The sequence below is a fragment of the Rosa chinensis genome, chromosome 1 (assembly GCF_002994745.2).
Source record: "Rosa chinensis cultivar Old Blush chromosome 1, RchiOBHm-V2, whole genome shotgun sequence".
Classification (NCBI taxonomy): domain Eukaryota; kingdom Viridiplantae; phylum Streptophyta; class Magnoliopsida; order Rosales; family Rosaceae; genus Rosa; species Rosa chinensis.
Genome location: NC_037088.1, coordinates 45,421,423 through 45,447,709, shown reverse-complemented (window position 1 = coordinate 45,447,709; position 26,287 = coordinate 45,421,423). Strand labels below are relative to the sequence as shown.

The window sequence follows — 26,287 nt, the reverse complement described above, 5'->3', positions numbered from 1 at the left end:
CGGATTGTACTGACTCTTAATTACAGGTTCAAATTTTTCTTGTTTTCTTACTAGGTGTGTTTATGACTTCTGTCCTCAAGGTACTTTACTGATATAACTATACTATTATAATGCTAAACTAGGCTCTGATACCAGATTTAAGGGGGTCTGTCCTAACTACATGATTTAAGGGGGTCTGTCCTAACTACACATATGCCAAAACATCTATTAAAGATTGAGTCTTGAACATGGACAAGAGCTTAAAACTGCATACAAAGCCAACCTATTGGGCCAAACAAGAGCAGAAACAGAGGTTCTTAGACTCAGAGGTTCCCTGACTAATTTTATTAGTTATCTCGGCATGCATGTTAATTAAAACAGGAATCCTTAAAGATAATATGATCGTCCGTTTAGCAATATAATAGCATAATTATCTCAGTGTTTCCCTATTTTGGACTAGAAGTCTACTAAGAAAACCGGAAAATAAAAAGTAAGATGAACCTACTTGAACGTGCTAGTACAAACTGTACAGTCTTCTATGGAGTTGCAATAGAAAACACTGGTTGAATGCTAGTTTGCTTCACACGAACATGAATAAAGTGTCACCACAGCTACTGCTAATCATGAACAGCTACTGCTCCATATTACAGCTACAGATTATTGTTGTGGGTTATGTATGGATGAATGTGGTGTTAATAAGTAGAAAGTATATGAACAGATGATATTATGAACAAAGGGCTTTATTGATACTGAAAGTGTTTACAAAGGAAAGCAATGGGTACTGAGATTTTTTCTTCTCCAACGTACTCCATCTGCTATCTATTCTTCCTTCTTATACCAGCTCTAGCTGGCTTTGTACAAGATTACGGTGGTGATTGCAAAAACAAGTGGAAGAAGCATGCATAACTATACAAAACAGCATGCAGAAATAAACAAAAGCCCATGCAAAAAGGGACAATAGCTCTTACGCAAAGAGCTTGCTGACAAAACTACAAATAAAAGCTATAAAACTATATTTTATTCTTTCTAGGCTTGCAGGCTGACCCACGGGTTTTCAAACATGAAGGAGACAAACTCCATGTGATGGTAAGGACAAGTGATGGTGCAGATCCTGCTATGCTCCTCCTGTACCCCTTTTCGGTATTTTGAAAATACTTTGGGTGACTGGGAATTACCCCCCTAGAAAATGTGTAAGTGGGAATTTCCCCTTTATTTAAAATCTCATGGCAATTCCACCAATGTTTTCTTTTATATTGTCAAAATAATGAAACAAAACATTATATCCTTGTTTTGACATAAGTATTTTTTCTAAATATTAAATATATGTTTATTAATAAAGACTAATCTAATAATAATACAACTATAGAATGAATGAAAGAATAATAGATACTAAATCTTCATTATATTAATAAAAACTAATCTCACAATAATATACTAAAAACAATATATTTTGAGTTTTTTTTTCTTCTTTCTTTCTTATAGTGGAATATAAAAAATTATTAGAAATCTAATCTTAAAAAGCTAAGATTAAGAAAAACGTTGTAGAACTTAATTTATTTTAATTTTCTAAATAGTTAAATAAAATTAATTTTTATTTGTTCAAATTAAGATTTTAAAATCGTGCTTTATAGTGGGTAGGCATGAGCAAGGCCCGTTATTGACCCGGCACGAGCACGGCCCAGCACGATATGGGCTCGGGCCATGGGTCGGGCCGAGCTTAATGTTTAAGTAAATGGGCCGGCACAAGCTCGGCAAGATAATAAATGGGCCGGCCCAAGCGCGACCAGACCCGCTTAAAATGGGCCCGGCCGGCCCGTTTGCCACCTCTAGTTTCCGGGCCGGCCAGTTTGCCACCAAAAAAAAAAAAAATTCTCGGTTGAAAATAGTAGCTTTTACCACCGAAGAAATTTAGCTACAGTCTTGTAAAGGCCTTTGATCCTTTCTCACTTCTCAGTCTGAATTCTCTCCAACCCCCTAAAGCAAACAACTTTTTTCGTCTCTTTCACCTTCACTGAAGTCGATTCTATTGAGACTTGAATGGACTCCATGGATGAGGCGGAGTCAGAACCGCCGCCGCCGCTGTCGTCACTACCACCACTATCAAACCTTATTCTCTCCCTTGAACAAGCAACCCTCATGGCCAAGCAGCTCCCTTCCACCTCCGACCCAACTCGCCTCCTCCACATCAACTCCTCCCTCCACCAAGCCCACCACCACCTCTCCACCTTCCTCTCCACAACCCACTTCCCCCAGCCGCCTCCCGCCGCGGAGAACTCCCTCTCCTCCGCCACTGGCAACGATCCGATGGACTTCGGCGGCGATGAGGAGAATTCCAAGAGCACAATTGAGAGGGTGGAGGAGCAGATGAGGGGCTGCTTCATTAAGAATAAGAGGGGGAGGAAGAGGCAGCTTTCGCCTTCTGCGGCGGCCGTGGCGGAGGAGAGACGGCTCAACGGTGATGGGCTTGTGGGCAATGTGGTGGGCTTTGATCCTCATGAAACTAGGTCGAGGGCATTGGAGCTTGTGTACCAGTTTCATTTGTGAAAAAATGAAAATGAAGCAGAGCAGAAACAGGGGAAAACAGAGGAGGTGTGTTGCATTAGGATGATGAGTTTACAAGAGATGATTTTGTTGTCTTCTATGAGTAGCTTCTTGGAATATAAATGCTTAGCATTGTGAACTTGAATGATTATGTAGATTGTAGGCGAATATCAGTAGCATGTTGAATGAGAAAATTGTTCTGCGACTTCAATTGGTATTGATCCTCTTACTGATTCTTACAGCAAACAGAGTTTCATGCCCACTATATAACTTGGTATATCTTATATGGGATTTAAGATGTGTCTCTCGGTCTTGATAATATGACAAACATTTATACAATACAATACACTAATTATAATCACTATTTCAACTATGAACATGGTTTTGGGACTACAGAACTGATGATTCTGCTTGAGTAGTACTGATAGGGCTCCTGAAAACCAGTTTTGCAGAACAATTCTGCCAACGATCCATTTCTTCTCCCATTTGGCCGTTCCATCAGTAGAATAATTGAATCTGTCCAGCTTGTCTTGTATACTGTTGCGTTCACTCTTCGAAATATGCTGCAGTATGTGCTGTGGAACAGGCTAGCTAGCATTTGATACCACAGGTCTTCCAGGGAAAGCACGAATAGTTACTCTTTCACAATCAAATTATGCAACTTCACAAAATCATCCGTGGTTAACTCTTCTGGTCTTGACTGCAAAAAGAATCAGAAAAATTAAGTAGCAGAACAAATTACAGGAGCCATGTGATTACGAAAGCTTTTCCCACATATTGCTAAGCGGTACCGTGGCAGGTCGACCAACATTTTCCAAAGCACTTTCAATCTCCGAGGGCGTGCATATGTGCTGAAGTGATTTCCGCAACATTTTGCGTTTCCCATTAAAAGCTGAATTGACCTGCATCAATATACAACAGGGAAAGCGCTCTAGTGAGTAAAGGAAACTTCACAAAATGAAGCAATGTCCAGTTGATCTTGCTGGCAACAAAAATGTCTACAAAAAGGAAATACCCAATCCTAACTTGTGAACTGTTGGAGAGTGAAATGATATTGCTGTTCTAACCAGAATGACTATTGAAATGATAAATCCTACTACTGTGTGTAAGAAATTTCAAAGGTCGGATATTATGACAGGACTCTATATGCAATTTATTCTGAAAAGTATATATTAGCATCTGGAGATGGGAAACCACCATTGAGAAGAAGCTTTTAGTTGAGGAAACTGGGGGATACTGTGTAGGTTGCTTCAGCCTAAACTTGACAACAGCAGCATCAACCTGAAGCACAAGAGAAATCAGGTCAATTTCCATTTTTGGTACTCTGGCAATATTATGGTTCGGTCATGTTATCAACTAATTCCTAAAAAGGTACAATTGTATGACTAGCACTGTTAGATCACACATGTTATGGAAGATAAATTACTTACATTAGGCTGAGGAAAGAAGTTTGTCCTGGGGACCTTAAATTTAAATTCAGGATCTGAAAGGAGAAAATCACAAAGATAAACAATAGTCAAATAAAATTCCAACAAAATCTTGAGATAATAACCTTAATTGCGGAGGGTCTAGAACCCTCCTGCAACATATATAGACATCTTGTCCTTGTTATATTTGATTAGCTCCTAGAACTGTTAATAGTCTACTGATTAAAGAAACCGAGTTTCCACTTGCATCTTATCAAATTATAGCTTCTGCTTTGCTACACCATCAAGAGCTTTAAATGATTTACTTAAATGACCAATTGGCTACCATGTACAATTTAAACAGAAATCAAACAGAGATACCTGAATAGAAATTGACGAAGACATTGATAGGCCGGTACTCTGATGTCCGCAGATATGACTCCACCAAGCGGAAAGCTGTCTCTTCCTAAAATTATATATCTTTAGCAGAAGGAATCATATCATGACTCATATCCATAACTTGAGAGTTGAGGCATTGTAAAAGTGAGTGCTTTGATAGTTATTGTCTTTCAAGATCCGAAATTGTACACTTGTATTGAGCTTGTTAGCTAGACATCCAGTGGTGATAACATGACCCCAACAGTAAAAGGAATATGAACAGAAGGCTGCACTGTACAGCTTATGTAAACAATTACAATCATACATCAACAGAATAATGCTAACCTGGAGTAAGAGAACTACTTCAGAGAAGATGTCACCCATTGGAAGAAGTTGTTTGACTACATCTGTACTTATATTAAAGGGTATATTAGCGACTACCTGCATTCAAGCAACTCAATTAGTCCATTTTAGGCTTTACAAAAGTAGTATGAAAACTTGGGACATTGTAAAGTGTAAACAAGGGAACAACTGTTCCAATTTGAGCAAATTCATTCAAGCAACCAAGTATGATTCTTACTTTTGCATGTCTTGAACTTGCACCGGATGACTCTATACTTCCCAATAATGATGACATATGTGAATGAATGTGACATTTGACAAAGTCCTCTTGCAAAACCTACAGATTGACAAAACGATATCAATATAAAGAACTTAAATGTAGAAGAACTCAATTCCATTCTCCACATAATTCAAATGGTGTTACTCCAGAGAGAAATGAATTTCAGTTTTGTTTAGAAATGCTACAGAAGTTGTAATACTTTGACTTCATTTCATACTACATAACTCAAAGCAAAATATCACCGAAGTATGGTTTACCTTCAACTGACCAGTCTGCCCAAATCTTTCGCTTACAAGAGTAGCCATGTATGGATCCTAAAGCTCATAACACGTGATAAAACATAAGTATTAAGTTTCATACAGAAATAGGAAAGCATCTTTACCATTCATTTTAGATCTTTCCCAACCAAGACAAAATCACATTACAAAAAACTTGTAGAGCTCATAAGCAATCAAGTAGCAACCTTTTCGATTGCGAGCACAGTTGCACCAGCATTGATAAGAACATTAGTCAAAGAACCAGTTCCCGGCCCAATTTCCAACACCACATCACCTTCCCCAACTTCGGCCGCAGCTACAAGCTGGTCATTGATCTCTGAGTCCAACATATAATGCTGCAAATGCACACAAAACCCACCAACCAAATTCAAAACCCAGTAACTAAACCAAATAGCTAGTTACAATTTACAGCTGACAATACACAATTAGGTCCAAACCTGCATCTTATCTTCTCAACTACCTTATCTTTGCAACCAAGCAGAGAACACAAAATTGACTAAAACAGGAAACTTTTTAGTGAAGATTGGAAAAACCTGGCCGAGTGATTTTCTGGGGAAGCGGCCTTTGGAGTTGAGAGCTGTAAGAGTGGCGTGGTAGTCATCAGGGTTTTTTCTTCTTCCTCCTGTTTTTCGTGTTGTTTTGGCGCAAGCTGTTATGTAAGTTGGTGTGGATTTTCGTGCGCCTGGGGTGCTATTATGCGCCGGGAGTGAGGGTCTCAGTGTGGGTCTTGGGTTTTGTGGGGAAGATATTGGCGGGAGAGATTGCTGAAGAAGAAGAATATGAGGTGCTGAATTCATGTCTCTCTCCGTTGCTGGGTTGAGGACTGAGTGAGACTAGAGTAAAGGCTCGTCCCGAGAAATCAATCTTCAACGACAGGTCGTTCTTTATGTTATCCCCACCAAACACGTCATGCAGTTGAAGGTAGGCGAACTTTAACGATCTTGTGGTCTACACGGAAAATCGTGCTGCAAGCCTGCAACTAGTTGAATCCTAGACCAAGGGCACATAAGCATGCTTATAATGGATTCAAAAGGGCTCGAATGATAACTAAACTCTTTTTTTTTTTTTTCCCTATGTCTCCATTGCAAATCAAATGTAAAATTTTCTCAAAAAATGGGTCTAAAGTTTTTTGTTCTACCATGATTAAACTTCAAAGCATGATATTAGAGAGATAGAAAGACTATGCTAGAGAATTTTTTGATGAAAGAGAAAAGAGGGAATCGAAAAAAGTTTTGAAGTCATTTATGTCTGCAGGAAAATGAGGGTTTAGGGTTTAGGATTTAAGGATGATTTACTTGCCAAATAGAAGAAAAAAAACATAATTATAAAAAAAAAAGGATAGTTAGGATAATTTATAAAATAAAAAAATTAAATTAAAATAGAGGAGTGTGTAAATAGATAAAAAGGATGTGTGAATAGCACCGTCAGTTTTTTTATTCATAAAATTTTTTCTAAATAAAAATAAAAATAAAGGTCACATGACCCACCTGGTCTTAATGTGGCTCTGCCACTGCATGATTCCGCATTTCTGCAGGTTGTTGGGGTCTTCCTCCTATAGAGCGATGACGGTGGCTACTGTTCAGATCACTCCATTGATGAGGCCTGCGGTGATAGCTCCTCCCAAGGTCCATCCTCTACTGCCGGGCTTCGAAAGGGCCTTGTTTACTGCCTCTTCAGTCGAACCCATTTCCATGGCTGTTGTCATGCTGTGGCTGCTCTACCCTCGGCCCTCGCTTCCTTGTCGATAGATGTGGTTGGTTCGGGCTCTGGTAAGAGGACGCCTGTTGCTCCACAATATTTTGTAGCTCTAGTGCCTTCGGTGTTAAGGAAGCTTTTGTGGGAGCCACGCCGCTTTCCTCCCCGCAGAAAAAAGGTAGACTAGGGATTTTAGATGCCCAATTATCTTCTGCAGAGCAGGGTCGCCTCCTTGCCTGGATGGTATGCTGGAGGGTGTGATTACACCAGCTATTGTCATGATGGCATCTACTGAGTCTGCTGTTAGGAAGAAAAGACGTAATTGCTTCTGTTGGTGGTTTGGTTCATATTATGGATGCTTCAATCTCCAAATTAATTCTTATGTAAGTTCACTGTGCAGGAACGGAATCATCCCCAACTACAAAGAAATCATCCCTGGCTAAGAAAAAACCATTCCCTATGGGTCTGCAACACTCTTCGGAAAAAATGCCAAACTAAAGATTCTCAATGTTGGTGTGACCGTGTGAGGAGGGCTTTGTTATCTCTTCTTAATGAGGGTTCTCATTCAAAAGTTGATAGGTAGAAGGAAAGAACTTGGTTGACCAGCCCTGGTCAGGAGGAGCTGACCACAGCCACTAACAATATGACAGTTGTCCTTTTTTTTTTTTCCTTTCGGTTCTCCTTCTTCAGTTGTTCCTCCTCTGTTCTCCACTCCCATAGCGCAATGGAGTCCATAGTCGCCTTAGCCGCCCAGAAGCCACAGGAGCCGCTCCTCTTTTATCTCATCTCCGCCGTCGTAGAAGAGCCCAAGGTCCCTCTGTGTGAGTACCATTTCGGAGGATACATCTACCGGGAGGTCCAGAAAGAGCTGTAGGCTTACGGGTTGTGAACTGCAACAACTTTTTCCGTTGCCGTCGGCCAAGGTGGTGCGAACTGCAGCAACTTTTTCCGTTTCCGTCGGCCGAGGCGGTGCCGTCGTCCTCCACGCGTCCTTGATTAGGAGGGTCATTCAGATCCCACATTTTTTCTTCTTCTTCTTCTTCTCTACGCTTTACTTGCTCAGTAGCTTGACGCGTCCCTGATTAGGAAAGAACTACAAATAAACTTGGGTTCTTAACATCAAACCCAGAATTCTGTGCAAAACGGTAAAAAAGAACAAGAACAAGAGGAAGAGGAAGAGGAAGAACTGAAAGGAAAAAGTGGAAAAAAAAAAAAAAAAGGACAGCTGTCAGATTGTTAGTGGCTGTGGTCAGCCCCTCCTGACCAGGGCTGGTCAGCCAAGTTCTTTCCTAGGTAGAATGGTTTACCACTTGAAGTAGAGTAAAGGGTTTAATGAAGCTGGTTTTTAATCTTCCTTGTACTCTTATTTTATGTGGTTAGGCGTACGTATGTATGTAGTGTAGTATTTATGTACAAGGGACTTATGTTTTCTGGGTCACTCCGTAACATATTCTTTTGTAATGCTACTAATTTTGTTTTACTGAAGGTCTTCTCATTTCTACTAAAAAAAATGAAATAAATAAATAAATTAATAATAAATAAGTAAAGAAACTTATATTGGGAAGCAACCGCTACTTTTGAGTATGGTCGGGCACCTAGTGTCTCTGCTGCCCTTTAATTTGGGACTTATTAATGGCTCACCCACCATGGATCTTAGTGATCTTCCTGATTAGGCTTTTGCTTTACTGGATTTAGTGTCAGTTACGTACTTTTTATTTCCAACTATGCCCCTAACTTCATTTAGCAATTTCTTCATCACCCCTGGATTTCTTAAAAGTTTAGACATTTCCCACTCTAGTGCGGTAGATGTGGTGTCAGTGCTGCCCACAAAAATATCCTACAAAAACATTTGGTTAGTTAAAATATTTGTAACAATATTAGTTATTTTTAATAATTAAATTGTGTAAAAGTTAAATATAGTTAGCTAATATTTAATTTATACTTCAATACGTAAAGTGTTATATATATATATATATATATGAGATTTTTTGTTACTATTTTTCTCTAATATAAAATTTAATTTAACAATTTTAACCATTGATCCTTTATACTCCTATGTAAGAATTATGTCTACAAAAATTCAACCAAATTCATAATCATGTGGTCATTGAAATTGTTTAAACAAATGTAATCTGTTAGATAAAATTAAAATGAATATGGTGCTAATCAAATAGTTAAACGTTTTCTGATTTGACTAATTTATTTATAAGATTATCTGTGTATATGTAATTAGATAATGAGTGGTTTAGATTATTATACTACATGTTAGAAATATAAACATCCTCAAATTTCAATTTTAAGTCTCTCTCTCTCTCTCTCTATAAATATATATATATATATATATATATATATTTATTTCAGTTAAAATGAAAAATATTAAAAATGAGGAGGAAGAAAAAAAAACATTGGAGCATATGAAGTTTATTTCTCTCCATCTTCTACCTAGCTGAAGATAAATGTTTTGAATTGAAGAAACTATTTGTCTTACTAATTTCCACACCCCAATAAGATATTCACATGCATCTATATGAACAAATTCAAGTGACGACTTTCATTCATACAAGAAAACACACAAGAGCTTTTCAAAAAAAACAAAAACACGCAAGAGGTAAATATATGACGCTAAAGTTAGAGCAAGTGAATAAGAGAGATTATTAATTGGGTGCAGTTATTGTCATCCTATCATTTTCTTAGTTCACTCTACAAATATTTGAATTATTAAAATACTATATTACCCAGTGCAAAATGACTAATAAACATAATAATTTTCTAAAATCCAAATCAGTAAGGAAAACTAAATACATAACCAATTAATTAAATACAAAGAATACTTAATTTCTCATTGGATAACATTAATCTTCATTTTCTCCAACCAAGTTTGAATTTATTAATTTTTTTAAATATTTTTGTTGCCTCCTCATCATAATACGTGATTCAATTCATAAAACTATTAGTGTTAACTTCATCATCTTTGCAATACCCTTTGTAAAACACACAAAAAAAAAAAATCAATTTCATCTTCATCGCTCATATTTGTTAACTTATTAATCTTTTAACATCAATTAAAATAGATGAACATTCAAAATGAAAAAAAGAAAGAAAGTAAATCAGATTGTGATTTTATTAGAAAACTTTAATATATTTTAGTTTTTTATAAATTAAATGAGAGATTTTTGTTAAAAAAAAATCTTTTTTAATTGGATATGTCATATAAAGATATTTTTGGAAAGAGAAATGGGTTTGATAAGTAAATATAATAATTGAAATTATAATGTAGGGTGTAATGAGCAAGTTGGGTGAACAAAGAAAATAATAGAGTGGCAATAGCCGCACCCTTGTTAATGAACAATTCTTGGATCCACCCCCGAGTGAACCTGCTTGTGCACCCCTCTCTCAACCTACCAATCAGAAATAGCCACATATATTTTGAGTAAATAAATAAAACTCTAGCTTAACTATTTATAAAAGAAATAATAAAAAATAAAAACATAATTTCAATTCAATTAAGGAACGGACGTGAGCTAACGCCGTTCCCAAATCCATACCGTGCTCTTGGCGAGGAAGAAGAACAGAGGAAGTTTTGAAAGCTAGCGACGCCTCAGTCAATCCATAGTGACTAAAGCTGCAACTATGGATACCATCTCTGACAAGGATTGAGGTAATTTTCATTTGGGGTTTCTGTTTCTTTTCTTTAGCCTTTGGATACCATCTCTGACAAGGACGAAGAACAGATTGCGCTAATTGGACTGAGGTAATTTTTATTTGGGGTTTCTGTTTCTTTTCTTTAGCCTTTGAATTTGGTTTACGTTTTATATGTTTAATCAGTTTTGATTTTTCTTGTTCTTATGTTTGGTCAATCATCTCCTTCTTCTTTTTTGTTGGTCAGTCAATTATCACATATCGTATTCTATTAGCTTGATCAATTATGAATCTTCTTGTTCTAATGTTCGACAATTCCATCTCAGTTTATTATACATATAGTACATGATAGTTTACTCTAGAACCTATTAGCTTCGACAGTTGACAATTTCACCTTCTTCTTTTTTATTTTTTTGGTCAGTTGTTTGTATGATCAATTTCATCTTCTTCTTTTTTAATTTTTTGGTCAGTTGTTTATATGATCATATGTTCCAATGTTTAGATTACTATCTATTAGCTTGATTAGTTATGATTCTTGTCTTTCTTTTAAACGATCTTTTAATTTTGATGCTCTCTAGAGTTGGAAACTTGGAATTTAAATGCTCTCAGTAAAGAAAGAAGTTTGATCATGATTTTATTAACCATGATTGCTGGAGCAATGAGTCACTATGCATACACATAACCCAAAAACTAAGCAACAATTGTTTGTTCATTAGCATATTATCAGTACTTTTAGCCAAAAACTGGGTTAAAGCTTACGAGAATCTGCCCAGGTCTCATTGCTGGCCCTGAATTTTGCTCTAGAAACCCAACAGCAACAATAGCATATCTCAAAGGTAATCATTATTTTGAGCCCTTATACTGGCCATTTTTTCAATGATGGATGACAGTAGACTACAATTTTTTCATTATTCACCAACACCCTTTTGTTTTCATAGACTTGAACCAAATTCGAATCACTTTCTTGTGAATGTATTATTATGCAGGAGCCCAAGAGATGTACCAAAGTGGCGTGCTAGCAACCATGGATGTGATGAGACTGGCAGAAGCACGTGTGTGTGAATTGTCGAATAAGAAGCTTACAATTTATTAAGTTTTAAATTTTTGTTCTGGTTTAGTAAGATTGAGTTTATAAGCACACTGGAAGGTTTTGGAAGCATTAGAAATAAATTTCAGTATGTCTGCTTGGATACACCATTATTTGTTCTGCAGATGCACTGATCTTCTGGTTAGCCTCATCAAATGAAATTGTAAGGAAATCAACCATAGCTAAGAGCAAGGTTCTAAAAAACGCTAGGCGCTAATCGGGCAGAGACCCAGGGACTAGCGCCTAGGGGACTAGGCGGTTTTTTATTTTTAAAATTTTTAATTATTTTTATGACATATAGTTATATAAAATTAAAAATATTTAACGTTAAAAAATTATTTAAAATTAATTAAAATATTTAAAATTAATTAAAATAATTAAAATAGAGAAAAGGGTATTTAGGAATTTAACAATCAGATAAGTACCAATCATCCCACTTTCAGAACCTCCCATCTCCAGTTAGACTTTAGCCAAAAACGCAAAGACCATCGTCTCAACTAGCTTAACTATTTCATTATCTCTGTGGAAAGCTCAGTTCTTTATAGTGCGCTCTTTCAATTTCAATCTCAACACCTTCGCTCTAAACCCAAAACCCCATATCACAATTAATGAAAAACCCAATCCATATTATGTTTCTCTCATCATAAAGTTTCAATCTTTGCAGTGCTCTTTGAAATTTCAAACACCAAGAAACAAACTCAAAACACAATTCGTTATTTCTCTGTTTCTGTGTTACTCAATTCACCAGATTTCAATTGTTCTATGTGGGTGTTTCTGGAAATCAAGCTTGAAATCCAAATATGGCTGACGTGGAGCAAATCATTCAGATTCATGACACGTCATCGCTGACCTCAATCACTCAATGTTCTCGTTATCCTCCTTCGAAGACAGCCCAAACTCTGCGCCGACAAGCCGCCGCATACCGTCGCGGCCACCAAGAAAGCCTCCATAATCTTCAACCGCGTCTGAGTTGGTAACTCACTCCTCCGTGCCTGGACCCTCCTTTACGATGCAACTCGAGCCGTCGTATATCTAGAAAAGCCTAGCGCTCAGCGCCTAGATCTAAACGCCCAGCCTCCTAGACTCCCCCCAGACCGCCTAGGCGGCCGTCGAGGAGCCAAACGCCTACCACTCTCGCCTAGCCTATAATCGAAACGGTGACCCGACACCCAGCGCCTAAGCGCTGCCTAGTCGGCCACCTAGGCCGTTTTTTAGAACATTGGCTAAGAGTATATTTGCAAGCTAATCAGAAGTAAACAATGATGATCAATATCCTTAAGGAAGAAAATTATGGGAAAGCTTCTGAACATTTAAGCCAAGATAATTCTTTGAAGCTTAAAAAACCCATCAATATTATCATTTCATATCCAATGAAAGAGTGTCATGGTCTGAAACTTCTTATCAAACTACAAAACTGTCCCAGTGTCTATGCAATATAAATGGCACTAACACAATTCAACAAATAAAAAAAGTAATTTTCTGCATATCTTCAACTTCCCAGCTGCTTTTTGCCTTCTTCATTACTTTGTGAATAATTAGCATGATTCATTGAAATTTCCTACAAAATATAGTTCAAAATATCTAAGTGATTGAAATAGATTAAAAATAATTAATACTAACTAAATTAGGCAACTTACCTGGAGCATTTGTGTGAGATCCCTGAATTTTTCAATGACGTAATTGGGAAATTTCCTAATCCCCGAGGACATGAGGAAGTGATAGCGCCATTTACTTAGTGGAACCTTAGTAATGATTTCTTTTAGATTTATTTTGTGAAATTAGTTTTCAACAACCATATACTTGCTAAGGTCCTTCTAAACTAACTATGCGAGTTTTACACGTGTACACCTAAACAGTTCATGAGCTGGAGTTAGACAAAAAATGTTACGGGTTAGCAAAGTGCAAGGGTGATTGGGTAAATTGGCAGCCCTGCTTATATTCAAGATCAGTTAGACCATACTGGTTAGATCAACATCGGTCCATTCACCGACCCACTTGATCCATCAGCTTCACCATTCCATATCTATGCTGTCCAGAGCCCGATCACTGTAAACTTAGTCTCTAGATTTTTGTTTCAGTGATGCCAACATCTCTGTACAATGATTACATTTGAGTCTACCAGCTGCTATGGAGAATGGATGCATGCAAACTCAGATTAGTGGTGAATTCTTCCCGGAGTTTCCAGCCAATTTTTGGGTTGATTGTGGTATCAATCTTCCTCCTTTACTCGATCTCTACGTGTGTAACCAAATGCATTATGCTTTTAGTTGATGGTTCATGAAAATGCTACTGTAGCAGTTCGTCCAATGCAAGTTCATATTCAAAAAGAGAGATTCTGACCTCTTCCCGAATTGCTGCTGTCAGCCAACTTCGATGGCCAGAAACTGAAAGTTTGAGCCTTTGTATCAGTGCGACTTCTTCATGAAAGCTGTTCGAAATTGCGTCTTCTATATGTTGCTCGAAAATCATGATAATCCAACGGTTAATTCGTTCTCAATCAAGGTGAGACCGCCTACAGTTTAGTGAAAATCCTGTTCTAAGATACCACTGATATTTGATTCTAATTTGTGTTTGCATGTCCAATCCTCTTTCAAATTCAGTTTCTAATCAGATTAGGTCATGTTTCACCATCGACATTTGAGTTAATTTCATGAAGTTTACATCTACATCTTGAGTTCACACAATTGATTTTACAATTGTTCTTTCGTATCAGAACCTGATCATCTGGACTTTTACTTATCAAATCCATATGGCCTTGATTGTGTTTATGCTTAGATTTTAGTTCATAAACCTAGACATGTCAAGAATCCATCACCAACTAGTTTGATGTCAATTGGAGTCAAAATGAATTTTTGGCAAATTTTCTAAGTTGATAGAATGCAGCTGGAATTTTTAAGAAAAACTGAACAGTTCTGGCTGTTTGCATCCATCTTTTCCCTTAATTCTCGAATGCCAATTTTCTTGAAATTTTAGTATGTTGTATCTTGATATGTCAACTTTAGTTTTGGAAAGTTTCAAGTTCACTTCTGTTCAGATGAATTTCTAATAAATCCCCAAGCATCATCAGTTCCTACCTCAAACTCACTTGTATCTGCATTCGCCTTTTGAATTTTAAGGGCTATTTTAATTGATACTCAAAGGTGCAGACGTATATGGAGTCTTATATAAACTTATCTCATGTTTCAATAAGTTAGTACTACTTTGAAAAAGGTTGTTAAGTTGGAGATGAATTATAAAGACCGGTCAAGTTAAGTTGGAGATGAATTATAAAGACCGGTCAAGTGAATTGATGATTTATCCAACTTGGTAATAGGATGACAAAGCATGGAATCTGGTTGCACAAGCCAAAGGCAGAGTTATTGCTTGACCTGGAATAACATTCGAAGCACTTTGATTCGAGGTAGGGAGGCTTCACCCTAGTTAGTGCTCTTATGTTTCCTATATTGTTTTTATGGTTTGAAGTTGTTTTTAAGATTTAACACTTGAGTTCATGAGATGACTAGAGAGTGAGCGGGGCATAGCGACTTCCTTGGGTTTCGATCCCCTAAACCTACGGACGGGCTGTACGGATGGGATAGTGTCTGACATCCTTTGAGGTGTGACACTAGATCTAGGTGGTACAGCGTAAATGGACACTCTCGCTACTCTTCACCTGTTGTTGAAGATTTAAATCTTTAGTGAGGATGTAGTTGGCTAGTATTAGACCCCGGTCATCAGGTTTGATTTTACCCGGGTATTCATTCGTTTTCATATGGTTTCACATTGGGAGTTCTTTATTTAATTTTATTATATTTTACTCAAGTGGCGCCAATTACTATTTGGTTTTCAAACCTAGCTAGGGCTGATGTTTGAGCAACGAGGACGAAAGCTCACCCCTACTATAGTTGGTCTTACAGGTACTGTGCACGAGGATTGAGGAGGATTTCGAAACTGAGCTGGGTGCTACAGTTTTCTTTAACTATTTGGTATATTTACCTACACATTTTATTCACCTACTGAATAGTTATTGTTTGATGGAGGTTGAGTGTTATCTTGTTTTTGTCAATGTTTGCTGAGCTTCTTAACTTTGTATTCAAATGGTTTGAACCAAACTAGAATTTATTTTCAATGTTGTAAGTTGTTGATACAGCTTTGTTTCGCTTAAGTAGTTATGTTTGGAAAACACTCAATTGTTTAGTTATAGTGTCATTTTAACAAGTAAGAATAAAGTTTTCAATTTCACCTCGCTTTAAACTCTACGTTTTCCTCGAACACTTGCCATTTCATTTAATTTATTTTTTTTAGTTAAATTGCCTTGCGTCTCTTTAGGACATGAGTTAAGCTTGCTTAGCTTATGCTTCTAAAGGTTCGTGACACTATAACGTAACCAATTTGGAGAGATGCAAATTGGGGTGTTACAATTTGAGTGAAAGAAAAGCCATTCCTCAAAGTTACACTTGTACCATAAACTGATACTTGGGTACCAACGCTAAGATTGGATTCCTATGAAAAAATATATCATAAAATATTATCCTATTAGTATATCCCACTTTAACAAGATGGGAAAAAAAAGAAATCCAAAAAGAGCGAACTGCCAATATTAGTTGTGATTAGAAATAATTTCTTACTTGAGTTGAAAAATCAAGCATTGGAACTTCATATTCATTGACTTCTTGTTGCTCGCAATTGTCACTAATAGGAATAGAATCCTGTATTATCCCAATAATAATGAGTTACAATTGATTGAATCTGAAAACTGAAAAGAAAAAAAAACAAAAAAAAAACAAAAACAAAAACAAAAAACATGTTGTGAATGATAATGACTATTCATGCAATAGGTATTGCTTAATGTATGCGATTGCCAAACTCGTAATGTATGCGATTGACATACTTGTAATGTGCGATTCATTAGTATAGCTATTATGTATTGCCTTTTGTATACATAATGTAACCCTATATAAACCTCATGGTGAGATGAATACAATACAATACAAATTTTCCAATTCTCTACAACACGTTATCATCACGATACTCTAACCCAAGCCCTAGCCAAGAAAAAAAATCCTAACACCCAAAATTTCTTTCACCAAAAACTGCAGCAAGCTCCTAACCTTTACTAGCCATACCGTGCACTGCTCCTGCAGCCCTTGAGCACCCATGTGCCTCCTACTACCCCTGCAGCATCGTCGCACGCCTGCTGCCCCTGCAGCATAGCAGCACGCTCGTTCTTGTGCAGATCAATCTGTTTGCACGCCCCGAAACGTCTTTATTGGGACCTCAGATCAAAATCCTTCCTTCATCAAAGTTGTTCGTCTCTTCCTCTTCTATCTGACTTCCAAATTTCATCCCTATTGGAGTTGTTTTGAGATCTGTACACCATTCGAAGTGGGAACTGTTCAGAAGTGAATCTGCTCCGAATTTCAACAAGTAAGTTTTAAAGATTAAAGGTTCTGCTTTCTTGCTTTTTAAATTTCTTTATTTTCTGCAGGATTTTCAATATATGAACATGGGTTCGATTATTTAATAAAGCGGAATTGTGGGGATTCACGCTTAATGAACTAAGAGTGTTCGTATGAACTAAGAGTGTTCATAATGCTCGAACTAAGAGCGTCCGTAAACATCAAATTGTGATCATATTAAAACATTATTGTTTGGTCTAATCCAAAAGAGATTCTTGGAAATTGTTTTCTTGGTATCATAGCTCGGAAATCTTATTATTTTAGTTTTCGTGAAAGTTTAGCTCAAAAATTAATATATCTTCTCTTCTTATTTTCAGGATGTCGAATGAACCTAGACTCGACTTTCCCATGCTTGACTCAACAGGCTCAAATTACCACAGTTGGGTAACCGATGTTGAGAACCACTTCACTTCAAAGGGAATATGACCCATAATCCAGGCACCTAACCCGGATCGTGTGTTTGTGCGAACACCTACAAAGCATGCTCAAGCAGTTATCTTGATGCGACGCCATATGGACAAGGTCTCAGATTGGAGTATATGTCGATCAAGGATGCAAGAGAGCTATGGGTAGCGCTAGAAGAGCGCTTTGGCAATGTCCAAGATTCCCTTCTCCCTGACTTGAAGGTTTAATGGAACAATCTGCGCTTTGCTGATTTTAATTCTGTTGCTGAATATAATTTAGAGGCTCTTCGCCTACAGTCGTGTCACAGAGCAAGAGCTAATTGAGAAAACTCTCTCCACCTTCCCCATTTCAGCCATTGTGGTATTAAAGTAATATCGCACTGAAGTCAATGCTGGACGGATCACGAGGTTTCATCAGCTTATCAATCTCATATCTGTAGCTGAGAAACATGATAACATACTCATGATGAATTATAATTCAAGGCCCATTGGAACTAAGAAAGTTCATGAGGCGAATTATAATGCACCCAAAAGAGGGCTCAAGGAGCAGAACCCTTAGAATAAGGGATATGAGGGACGTATGGGCCCATATAACCGCCCTAACAAGGAAGGAAACCGCAGGTTTGGTGAGAATACACGTGGTGGCAATGCCACACGTGGGAGAGGTGGTCGTGGTATCCCTAGTCGTGGTGGTGGCGCCATGGGTCGTGGTGGTGGCGCCAACCCTTCTAGGGAACGCCCACAACGTGCACCTCAATTAAAGGGAGGCAACCACAATGACATGTGTCATCGATGTGGATCAAGTGAGCATTGGTTCAAGCAATACAAGGCCAGCGAGTAACTAGCTTCAAGATACAGGGCATACAGGGACCTGAGGGAGCAAGAAGTGTACCTTGTAGAAGAAGAAGAAGAAAATGGTGGAGATGTCAATCTCACCATAGAGGACTTCAAAGATGAAGATGAAGTGCACAAAGATGCTGCAGACTTTGATTAGAATTAATAGTCCTTTTATTTTCCAAGAATTTTTGTAATGACAATATGCCTTCGTCAATAAATGACAATTGTATTAAACTTTTTCTTATGTGGTGCACCCAATGAAATATGATGTCTAAGAAAGTCATTGAGATTAATAGTGCTTAAGAGAGCCTCGCTCCACCAACATCTCTCTCTACTTTCCTGGTCATATGTGATTGGAGTTACCAAACGGATAGAGCGGTGACTACAATGTGTCTTAGTTTGATTTTATTTTGGATTAGACTTTTTGGGACCTTTGATGTAATCATTGGCTATCTTTATTAATAAAGTATCATATTATTATTCGATGTCATGGACATGTTTTAATTTCGAACTTTATTATTTTTCAGTATGTTTCCTGGAGAGTTGGAAAGCCCTGTTAATAGTGACACCACACATACTATATTGCGACATAGACAACTATTTCTATGGATGACGCCTAGTCGATCTTCTGTGACTACGATGGCTGGACCATCACAATTGATTCATGGTCGAGGAACAGCTCAATTTATGTTGCCAAATGGCACAAGTATTAATGTCACCGAAGCTCTATATGCTCCTAGGGCTGGAAGAACCCTATTGAGTTTTAAAGATATAAGAGCCAATGGTTTTTATTTGGAAACACATTATGAGAATGGACAAGAGTTCCTTTGCATCACCTCTAATGACTACGGACATAAACGAGTATTAGAGAAACTTATGTGTTATTGAATCCAACCATGTCATGAGAGATGATTTATGGGATTCTGACACATATAGGCTTTGGCAGGACCGTTTGGGACACTCTGGTCGTGATATGATGATTTGTATATTAAAGACTTCATACGGACATCCATTTTTCAAAACGAAAAGAAGTCGGAACCAAAATTCGATCCAAGGTAGGGCTGGCGCCGCCTACCCCTTATGGCCCAAAAGTGGTATTGACGCCACCAATACCTCCTTGGTTCCTTTTTCTACTTCTAAAGTCAATTGTGACTTCGTGGCTCAACCAGATACTTCCCTGGTTGCTTCTAAAGCCCATCTTTCATTTTGCAAAGCCTGCTCTTTAGCAAAATTAGGATCGAAACCATCCTATGCAAAGGACACTAAGGAAAATATTCCATTCTTACAAAGAATCCAAGGTGATATTTGTGGACCTATTCAACCAACTTGCAGACCATTTAGATATTTTATGGTGTTGGTTGATGCATCGACACGATAGTCACATGTCATGCTATTGTCCACAAGAAATACTGCATTTGCTAAACTCCTAGCACAAATCATTAAATTAAGGGCTCACCGCCCTGTTCATCCCATTAAGTCAATTCGTCTTGACAATGCTGGAGAGTTTACATCAAAAACGTTTGATGACTATTGCATGTCCATTGGGATTGAGGTTGAATACCCTATTCCTCATGTTTAATCCAAAATGGTCTCGCAGAAGCTGCCATTAAAAGACTTCAAATGGTGCTAGAGCATTGGTTATGCGCACCAATCTCCCTGTTTCTGCTTGGGGCTATGCAATATTGCATGCAGCTGTGCTCATTCGTCTGAGGCCTACTACCACTAAACCCTTTTCTACGTCCCAGATGGTTACTGGATATGAGCCTGATGTCTCACACTTACGCATATTTGGGTGTACAGTTTATGTGCCAATTATGCCGCCACAGCACACCAAAATGGGTCCTCAAAGACGATTAGGCATTTATGTTAGATATGACTCTCCAACCATTATCCGCTACTTAGAACCCTTGACAAGCGATCTATTTACCGCTAGATTTGCAGATTGTCACTTTGATGAGACAGTCTTCCCGTCGTTAGGGGGAGATAGGAACAATAATATTCAACAGGAACGACAGGAATTGTCGTGGTTTGTCCCCCACTTTGTCTCATCTTGATCCCCAAAACTCACAGTCCAAAATTGAAGTGCGGAGAATTCTTGATCTTCAGAACGTAGCAGACTCTATGCCTGATGCGTTTTCTGATATCGCTAAAGTGACAAGATCACATATACCTGCTGCAAACGTGCCCGCAAGGATTGATGTCCCTAAAAATCATGGACATGGCGCCACCCCTAGGGGTATTGGGCATTACACCGCCACCACTAATAGTGATGGTAATGTGGCTCAGGCTGGGCTCCCAACAAGGAAACATGGGAGCCCAAAGGTTTGATGGATTCTCGCCCAAGAAAGAAAGTGAGTTTGGCATAGAAAGATCCATTAATCATTGACATAAATAACCAGTCTCATGAAGATATTCCGGATTATGGTTATGTCCAAGAGACATCATTGGGGGACACTCTAATGTTAGAACAAATTCCAGGGAATAGGGAGATCTCTATGAATTACACTAGTGTACATGAGACGTTGAATCGAGATTCTATTATCCTTGATGATGTGTTTGCATATTCTATTGCTCAAGGAATTATAGAAAACAATGATATCGAACCTCGCTCCGTTGAAGAATGTCAACGAAGAGTAGACTGGCCTAAATGGAAAGATGTGATCCAGGTTGAATTGGATTCACTAACAAAGAGACAGGTATTTGGGCCTATAACGCTGACACCCCCAAGTATAAAGCCTGTTGGCCATAAATGAGTCTGTGTTAGAAAACGTAGTGAGAAAAATGAGGTTGTTAGATACAAAGCCCGCCTTGTGGTGCAAGGTTTCTCACAACGCCCTGGAATCGACTACAAGGAGACATATTCTCCCGTAATGGACGTTATAACGTCCCGCTACCTTGTCAGTTTGGTAGTTTCTGAAAAACTTGACATGCAGCTTATGGATGTGGTTACATCATATCTCTATAGGGATCTAGATTCAGATATATATATATATATATATATATATATATGAAGGTTCCAGATGGACTTCAATTACCGAAGTCAAGTGGCTCTAAACCACGGAGCGCGTTTTCTATAAGATTGAGACGCTCACTATATGGATTGAAACAATCCAGACGGATGTGGTGTAACCGTCTAAGTGACTACTTGATTGGGAAGGGATATGTCAACAATGAAATATGCCCATGCGTATTTATAAAGAGGACAAGTTCCGGATTTGCAATTGTAGCAGTTTATGTCGAGGACTTGAACCTAATTAGAACTCTAGATGAGTTAAAGGAAACTGCTAAGTACTTGAAATCCGAATTTGGGATGAAAGATCTTGGGAAAACACGGTTTTGCCTCAGACTAGAACTCGAGCACCGTATTGATGGGATTATGATCCATCAATCAGCATATACTCAAAAATTATTAAGGCACTTTAATGAAGATAAAGCAAAGCCTATGAGTACTCCCATGACTGGTCGTAGTCTTGAGCCTGAAAAAGATCCGTTTCGTACAAGGGATGAGGACGAAGACTTATTAGAGGCTGAAGTGCCCTATCTAAGTGCAATAGGCGCATTATTGTACTTAGCTCAATGCACAAGACCAGACATCTCATTCGCAGTGAACTTGTTAGCTCGACACAGTGATCTGCGCCAACACGCTGCCATTGGATTGACATAAAGACAATCTTTCGATACTTGAGAGGTACAATTGATATGGGCTTGTTCTATCCCTACAAATAGAAAAGAAACAACGGAAGTGTGGGATCGGACTCCATAAGGCAAAATGCCACATTCCGTGCTCCTCCTCCCTTCCATCAAAATGACAACGATGTCTTGATGGGTTCTGCTGATGCAGGGTATCTCTCTGACCCTCACAAAGGTCGCTTCCAAACGAGTTGTATCTTTACCATGGGAAGCACTGCGATATCTTGGAGGTCTACAAAGCAAACCTTGTTGCTACTTCCTTAAATCATGCAGAGATTATCCCTCTACATGAAGCCGTGCGAGAATGCATATGGCTAAGGTCTGTAGTTAGACACATTCGAGGAACTTATGGTTTGAAGTCTACCACAGATGAACGTACATGCATTTATGAAGATAATACAGCTTGTATTGAGCAAATGAAGTTAGGTTTCATCAAGGGCGACAACACCAAGCATATATCGCCTAAAGTTCTTTTACAATCAGCAACAACAAACACTTCTAAATATTGAAGTGAATCAAATCCGTTCAGAGGATAATGTAGTGGACTTGTTTACCAAGTCGTTACCTAAATCCACCTTCGAGAAACATGTGAAGAGCATCGGATTAAGAAAGTTATCCGAACTCCCATAATTGTAGAAATCAGGGGGAGACCTTGACATCAGGGGGAGGTATGATGTCTATACATGTTCGATCTCGAAGAGTGAAGAACGTGTTGTGCTCTTTTTGCCCTTCGACCAGGGTTATTTTTGTCCCACAGAGTTTTTGTTACTTGACAAGGTTTTTAGTGAGGCAACGATCAAAGCGTCATCACCGAGTTTGAGCGGCACAAGGGGGAGTGTTGAAGGATGTGGACTACTCCACATTCACTCGCGTTGTGCTCTTTTTCTCCTTCGACCAAGGTTGTTTTTTCCCACAACGTTTTTATCACTTGGCAAGGTTTTTGACGAGACAACTTAGAAGCGCATAGCAGAGGCAACACTATTAACATGGAATATCCAAGGGTGAGTGTTGTGAATGATAATGACTATTCATGCAATAGGTATTGCTTAATATATGTGATTGACAAACTCGTAATATATGTGATTGACAGACTCGTAATGTATGCGATTGACATACTTGTAATGTGCGATTGATTAGTATAGCTATTATGTATTACCTTTTGTATACATGATGTCACCCTATATAGACCTCATGGTGAGATGAATACAATATATTTTTCCAATTCTCTACAACAAAACAAAAGAAAAAGAAACAAATCTAGTTAATAGATAAATTTTCTTAGTTTGTTTGTCAAATTGTTAAATAAATACCTGGAAGGATAGTTGTTTCTTTGCGGCTTTACTTGCTACAGATGTTGATGATTTAAATGTGGCTTTACAATTTTTCCCTTTTAGAACACCTTTAAATCTACCATGACGACCGCGTGGTCGTCCAACAGTAGCTTTTCTTTTAACTCCACGTGCATTTGATACTTCACCTTCCAAAGCTGCAACATCTGAAGTTTGAATCACCCATGCATCTTCTTTCAAAAGTTTCTTCTTCTTTTCTTCCAAATTTTTAAGCAACTCGCTGGCATATTCATCTGCATACGCTGTTAATTCCTCATGTTATGCGGCAAAGGATGCAATCTCACATAATTACGACACAAATGGCTGTACTGCTTTCCAATCGACTGCTTGAGATTTTCATTAGTCTTTGTTCCATGATAACAAGTGATGCTTCTTGCCTTAGCTTCTTTACTCCATCGATTTAATATGCAAGTAGGAGGGATTCTTCTCACGTTCTTCCTATGCAACACTTTCAATGCATGACGACATAAAATCCCAACAAAATTAAACTTCATGCAACTACAAGTTATTGTTTTCTCTGAAGCATCAAATTTTACCAAATGCTCTCGAGCAACACCACGATAAGATACTTTGTATTCATAATTCATCTCAGACTTGCTAACTTTATTAGCAACATAATCACCAATACTTGTGTATTGATGCTGGAAGAGTCTAAAAGCTTCTGGGGTATACACCTCCTCTGCATGTTGCAACATCTTTATGTTAGCAGATAACACAGGAGAGGTTTGCATCATCTTGAAGTCAGCAATTAATTCTGCATATCGTCGATCAGCCAAAACTCTCTCATAGTGTTCAAAGAAGCACAACATGTCATAACTAGGCTTCAAGTATTTTTTTCAAAATATTATTCATACTTTCACTATGTTGTGTCCTCATCATATCTGCAGTAAAAGTATGCAGCCCATATACCAATGCCCATTTTTTTCTCATATCAAACAAATTCTTTAACCATTTATCCTCCTTCAAATTGTGTTTCTCGAGCATATTACTCCATGCCAATAACCAATCATCTTCATCCTCATAGTCATATACACGCTTTCCAAAATCATGAGCAAACTGTTCTGATCCTTGAAACACATGACTTAACCTCTTTGCAGCATTTTGGTAAATATGCCAAACACATAGTGTATGATAAGTTACAGGAAATACTTCTACTATTGCACCAGCCATTGCTACAGATTGGTCTGTATGTATGGTTTTTGGTTGCTTTCCAGACATTGCTCCAAGAAAAGTCTCAAAAAGCCACTTAAAGGACTCAATGGTTTCATCATATAATAAAGCTGCACCAAATACCACTGTTTGCTTATGTTGCAGGTTGACCCCAACAAATGAAGCAAATGGTCTACCATATTCATTAGTCTGATAAGTTGTGTCAAAACAAACGACGTCCCCAAAAAGACCATAATCACTTATTGAACGCTCATCTGCCCAAAAATTATTCGTGATCATATCATCCTCATCAAAAGATGAATTATCCTCTTTCATTTTTTGGAAGTATTGCAATATAGCTCCAGCATCTCCTTTTTCCATCTTCACCCTTCGCTTTCGATGTATGTAATTCCGATAGTCCTTTTCCATAAAACCAAGATTCTCTCGTCCCCTAACTTATCTACTCATCAATTCAACTGTTGCTTTTGCTGAAGTTCCTGACATCTCAGCATCATCAGCATGTTCTTTTTGAGCTTTAGAGAAACTTCGATTAATCTTTAACATATGTTTCATAGGTGTTTTAATCAACTCATGATTGTGATTTGTCTCAAACGATACAATCTTGAATTTTCCGTTGCTTTGACGATAGCAACTCATATGGGCTTTACAACTGACCCTTGTAACTGGTAATGAATAAGATGCTTCCCTCTTTGTTCTGGTCTTTCGGTAACCTTCTTTTGAGCAACAATAAAGCAACCTTACAACCAAACCCTTGTCAATTATCTTCTTTCGTTGTTTTCTCACATTTAAACAAGATTTTCCTCCATATTTAGCATAAGCTTTATACGCACTCTCATCCAAACTAAACTCCATTCCGATATATAGTTCTTCTTTCTTCTCTTTGTCTTCATTTGAACTTAAAGAACAATCATTACATTGAAAAGTCTCCTCAGTTTGCACATCAACTTCATCCTCACTTACTAAATCATCTTCTTCCTCACTTACTAAATCATCTTGCTCCTCACCTTGCAAATCAATTCCATTCTCACCCAGCAAACTGAACTCGTCATAACCTTGCAAACCAAATTCATCCTCATCTAGAAAAGCAACTTCTCTACCACTTAACAGCTCATTATTTATACATACTATATTCTTTGTAACATGCAATATACATATTAATTCTAAATTTTATTTGTTACCTACATATTAAACTAAACTGCTGCCTTCACTTAAATTTTGACCACGATATCAACTATTAATGAAGAAGAAAAATTGATCAAGCTATATTCCAATTGACCAGGAAAAATAAGTTACTACAACAGAGACTTGAATTAAGTTTTTTTTTTTTTTTAAGAAAAGAAGACAGCAGTTCAGGCAAGTAATAAACAAGTGTTTTTATCCCATGTATACACAGACAAAGTGGAGATATAAAACAATCCATATATGCAATATGAATTTGAGAGACAGGTATCAATTGCTTCAAAATATCTTACAAAAGAAAGAAAGAGATTCATGGTTAAGTCCCAATTATATATATTTAGTAAAAATCAGGTAACAGAGACTTAAGCAAAAGTGGTTCCAAATTTTCACAATAGGAATGAGATTCCAGAAATCATGATCACACTTCTTACTTTACTGAGAGCATTTAAATTCTAAGCTTCCAACTCTAGGCAACATCGAAATCAAAATATCGTTTAAAAGAAACACAAGAATCATAACTGATCAATGATATAAATTACTATACAAGTATTACCAAAGAGTTAAAGCTATAGCACTGTTCTGCCACTACGTTGTG

General features: G+C 37.7%; 3 protein-coding genes across 5 annotated transcripts; 1 reads left to right on the top strand and 2 right to left on the bottom strand.

The window, feature by feature from the left end:
- Nucleotides 1-1,915: 1,915 nt before the first annotated feature.
- LOC112183011 lies at nt 1,916-2,731 on the top strand. The gene has a single exon (XM_024321599.2). The coding sequence runs from the start codon at nt 2,017-2,019 to the stop codon at nt 2,521-2,523; it is 507 nt and encodes a 168-aa protein (XP_024177367.1). The 5' UTR covers nt 1,916-2,016; the 3' UTR covers nt 2,524-2,731.
- On the bottom strand, nt 2,702-6,172 carry LOC112183010 (ribosomal RNA small subunit methyltransferase, chloroplastic). Of its 3 annotated transcripts, none has more exons than XM_024321597.2 (10): nt 5,738-6,161; nt 5,390-5,539; nt 5,184-5,240; nt 4,885-4,983; nt 4,650-4,745; nt 4,308-4,392; nt 3,951-4,003; nt 3,718-3,801; nt 3,312-3,422; nt 2,702-3,220 (listed from the first exon to the last, which is right to left on the bottom strand). In XM_024321597.2, the coding sequence occupies exons 1-10, from the start codon at nt 5,999-6,001 to the stop codon at nt 3,155-3,157; spliced, it is 1,065 nt and encodes a 354-aa protein (XP_024177365.1). In that variant the 5' UTR covers nt 6,002-6,161; the 3' UTR covers nt 2,702-3,154. The 3 variants fall into 3 exon arrangements, 2 of the variants coding, with proteins under 2 accessions (XP_024177365.1, XP_040368842.1); XM_040512908.1 differs by having other exon boundaries at nt 5,642-5,783; XR_005804937.1 differs by lacking the exon at nt 2,702-3,220 and having other exon boundaries at nt 4,308-4,406; nt 5,738-6,172.
- A 2,396-nt stretch (nt 6,173-8,568) lies between these two features.
- On the bottom strand, nt 8,569-24,873 carry LOC112167703 (protein FAR1-RELATED SEQUENCE 5-like). The gene is made up of 4 exons (XM_024304753.1): nt 24,253-24,873; nt 23,880-24,164; nt 16,233-16,313; nt 8,569-8,736 (listed from the first exon to the last, which is right to left on the bottom strand). Exons 1-4 carry the CDS (start codon nt 24,871-24,873, stop codon nt 8,569-8,571), a joined length of 1,155 nt encoding a protein of 384 aa, XP_024160521.1.
- Nucleotides 24,874-26,287: the final 1,414 nt, after the last annotated feature.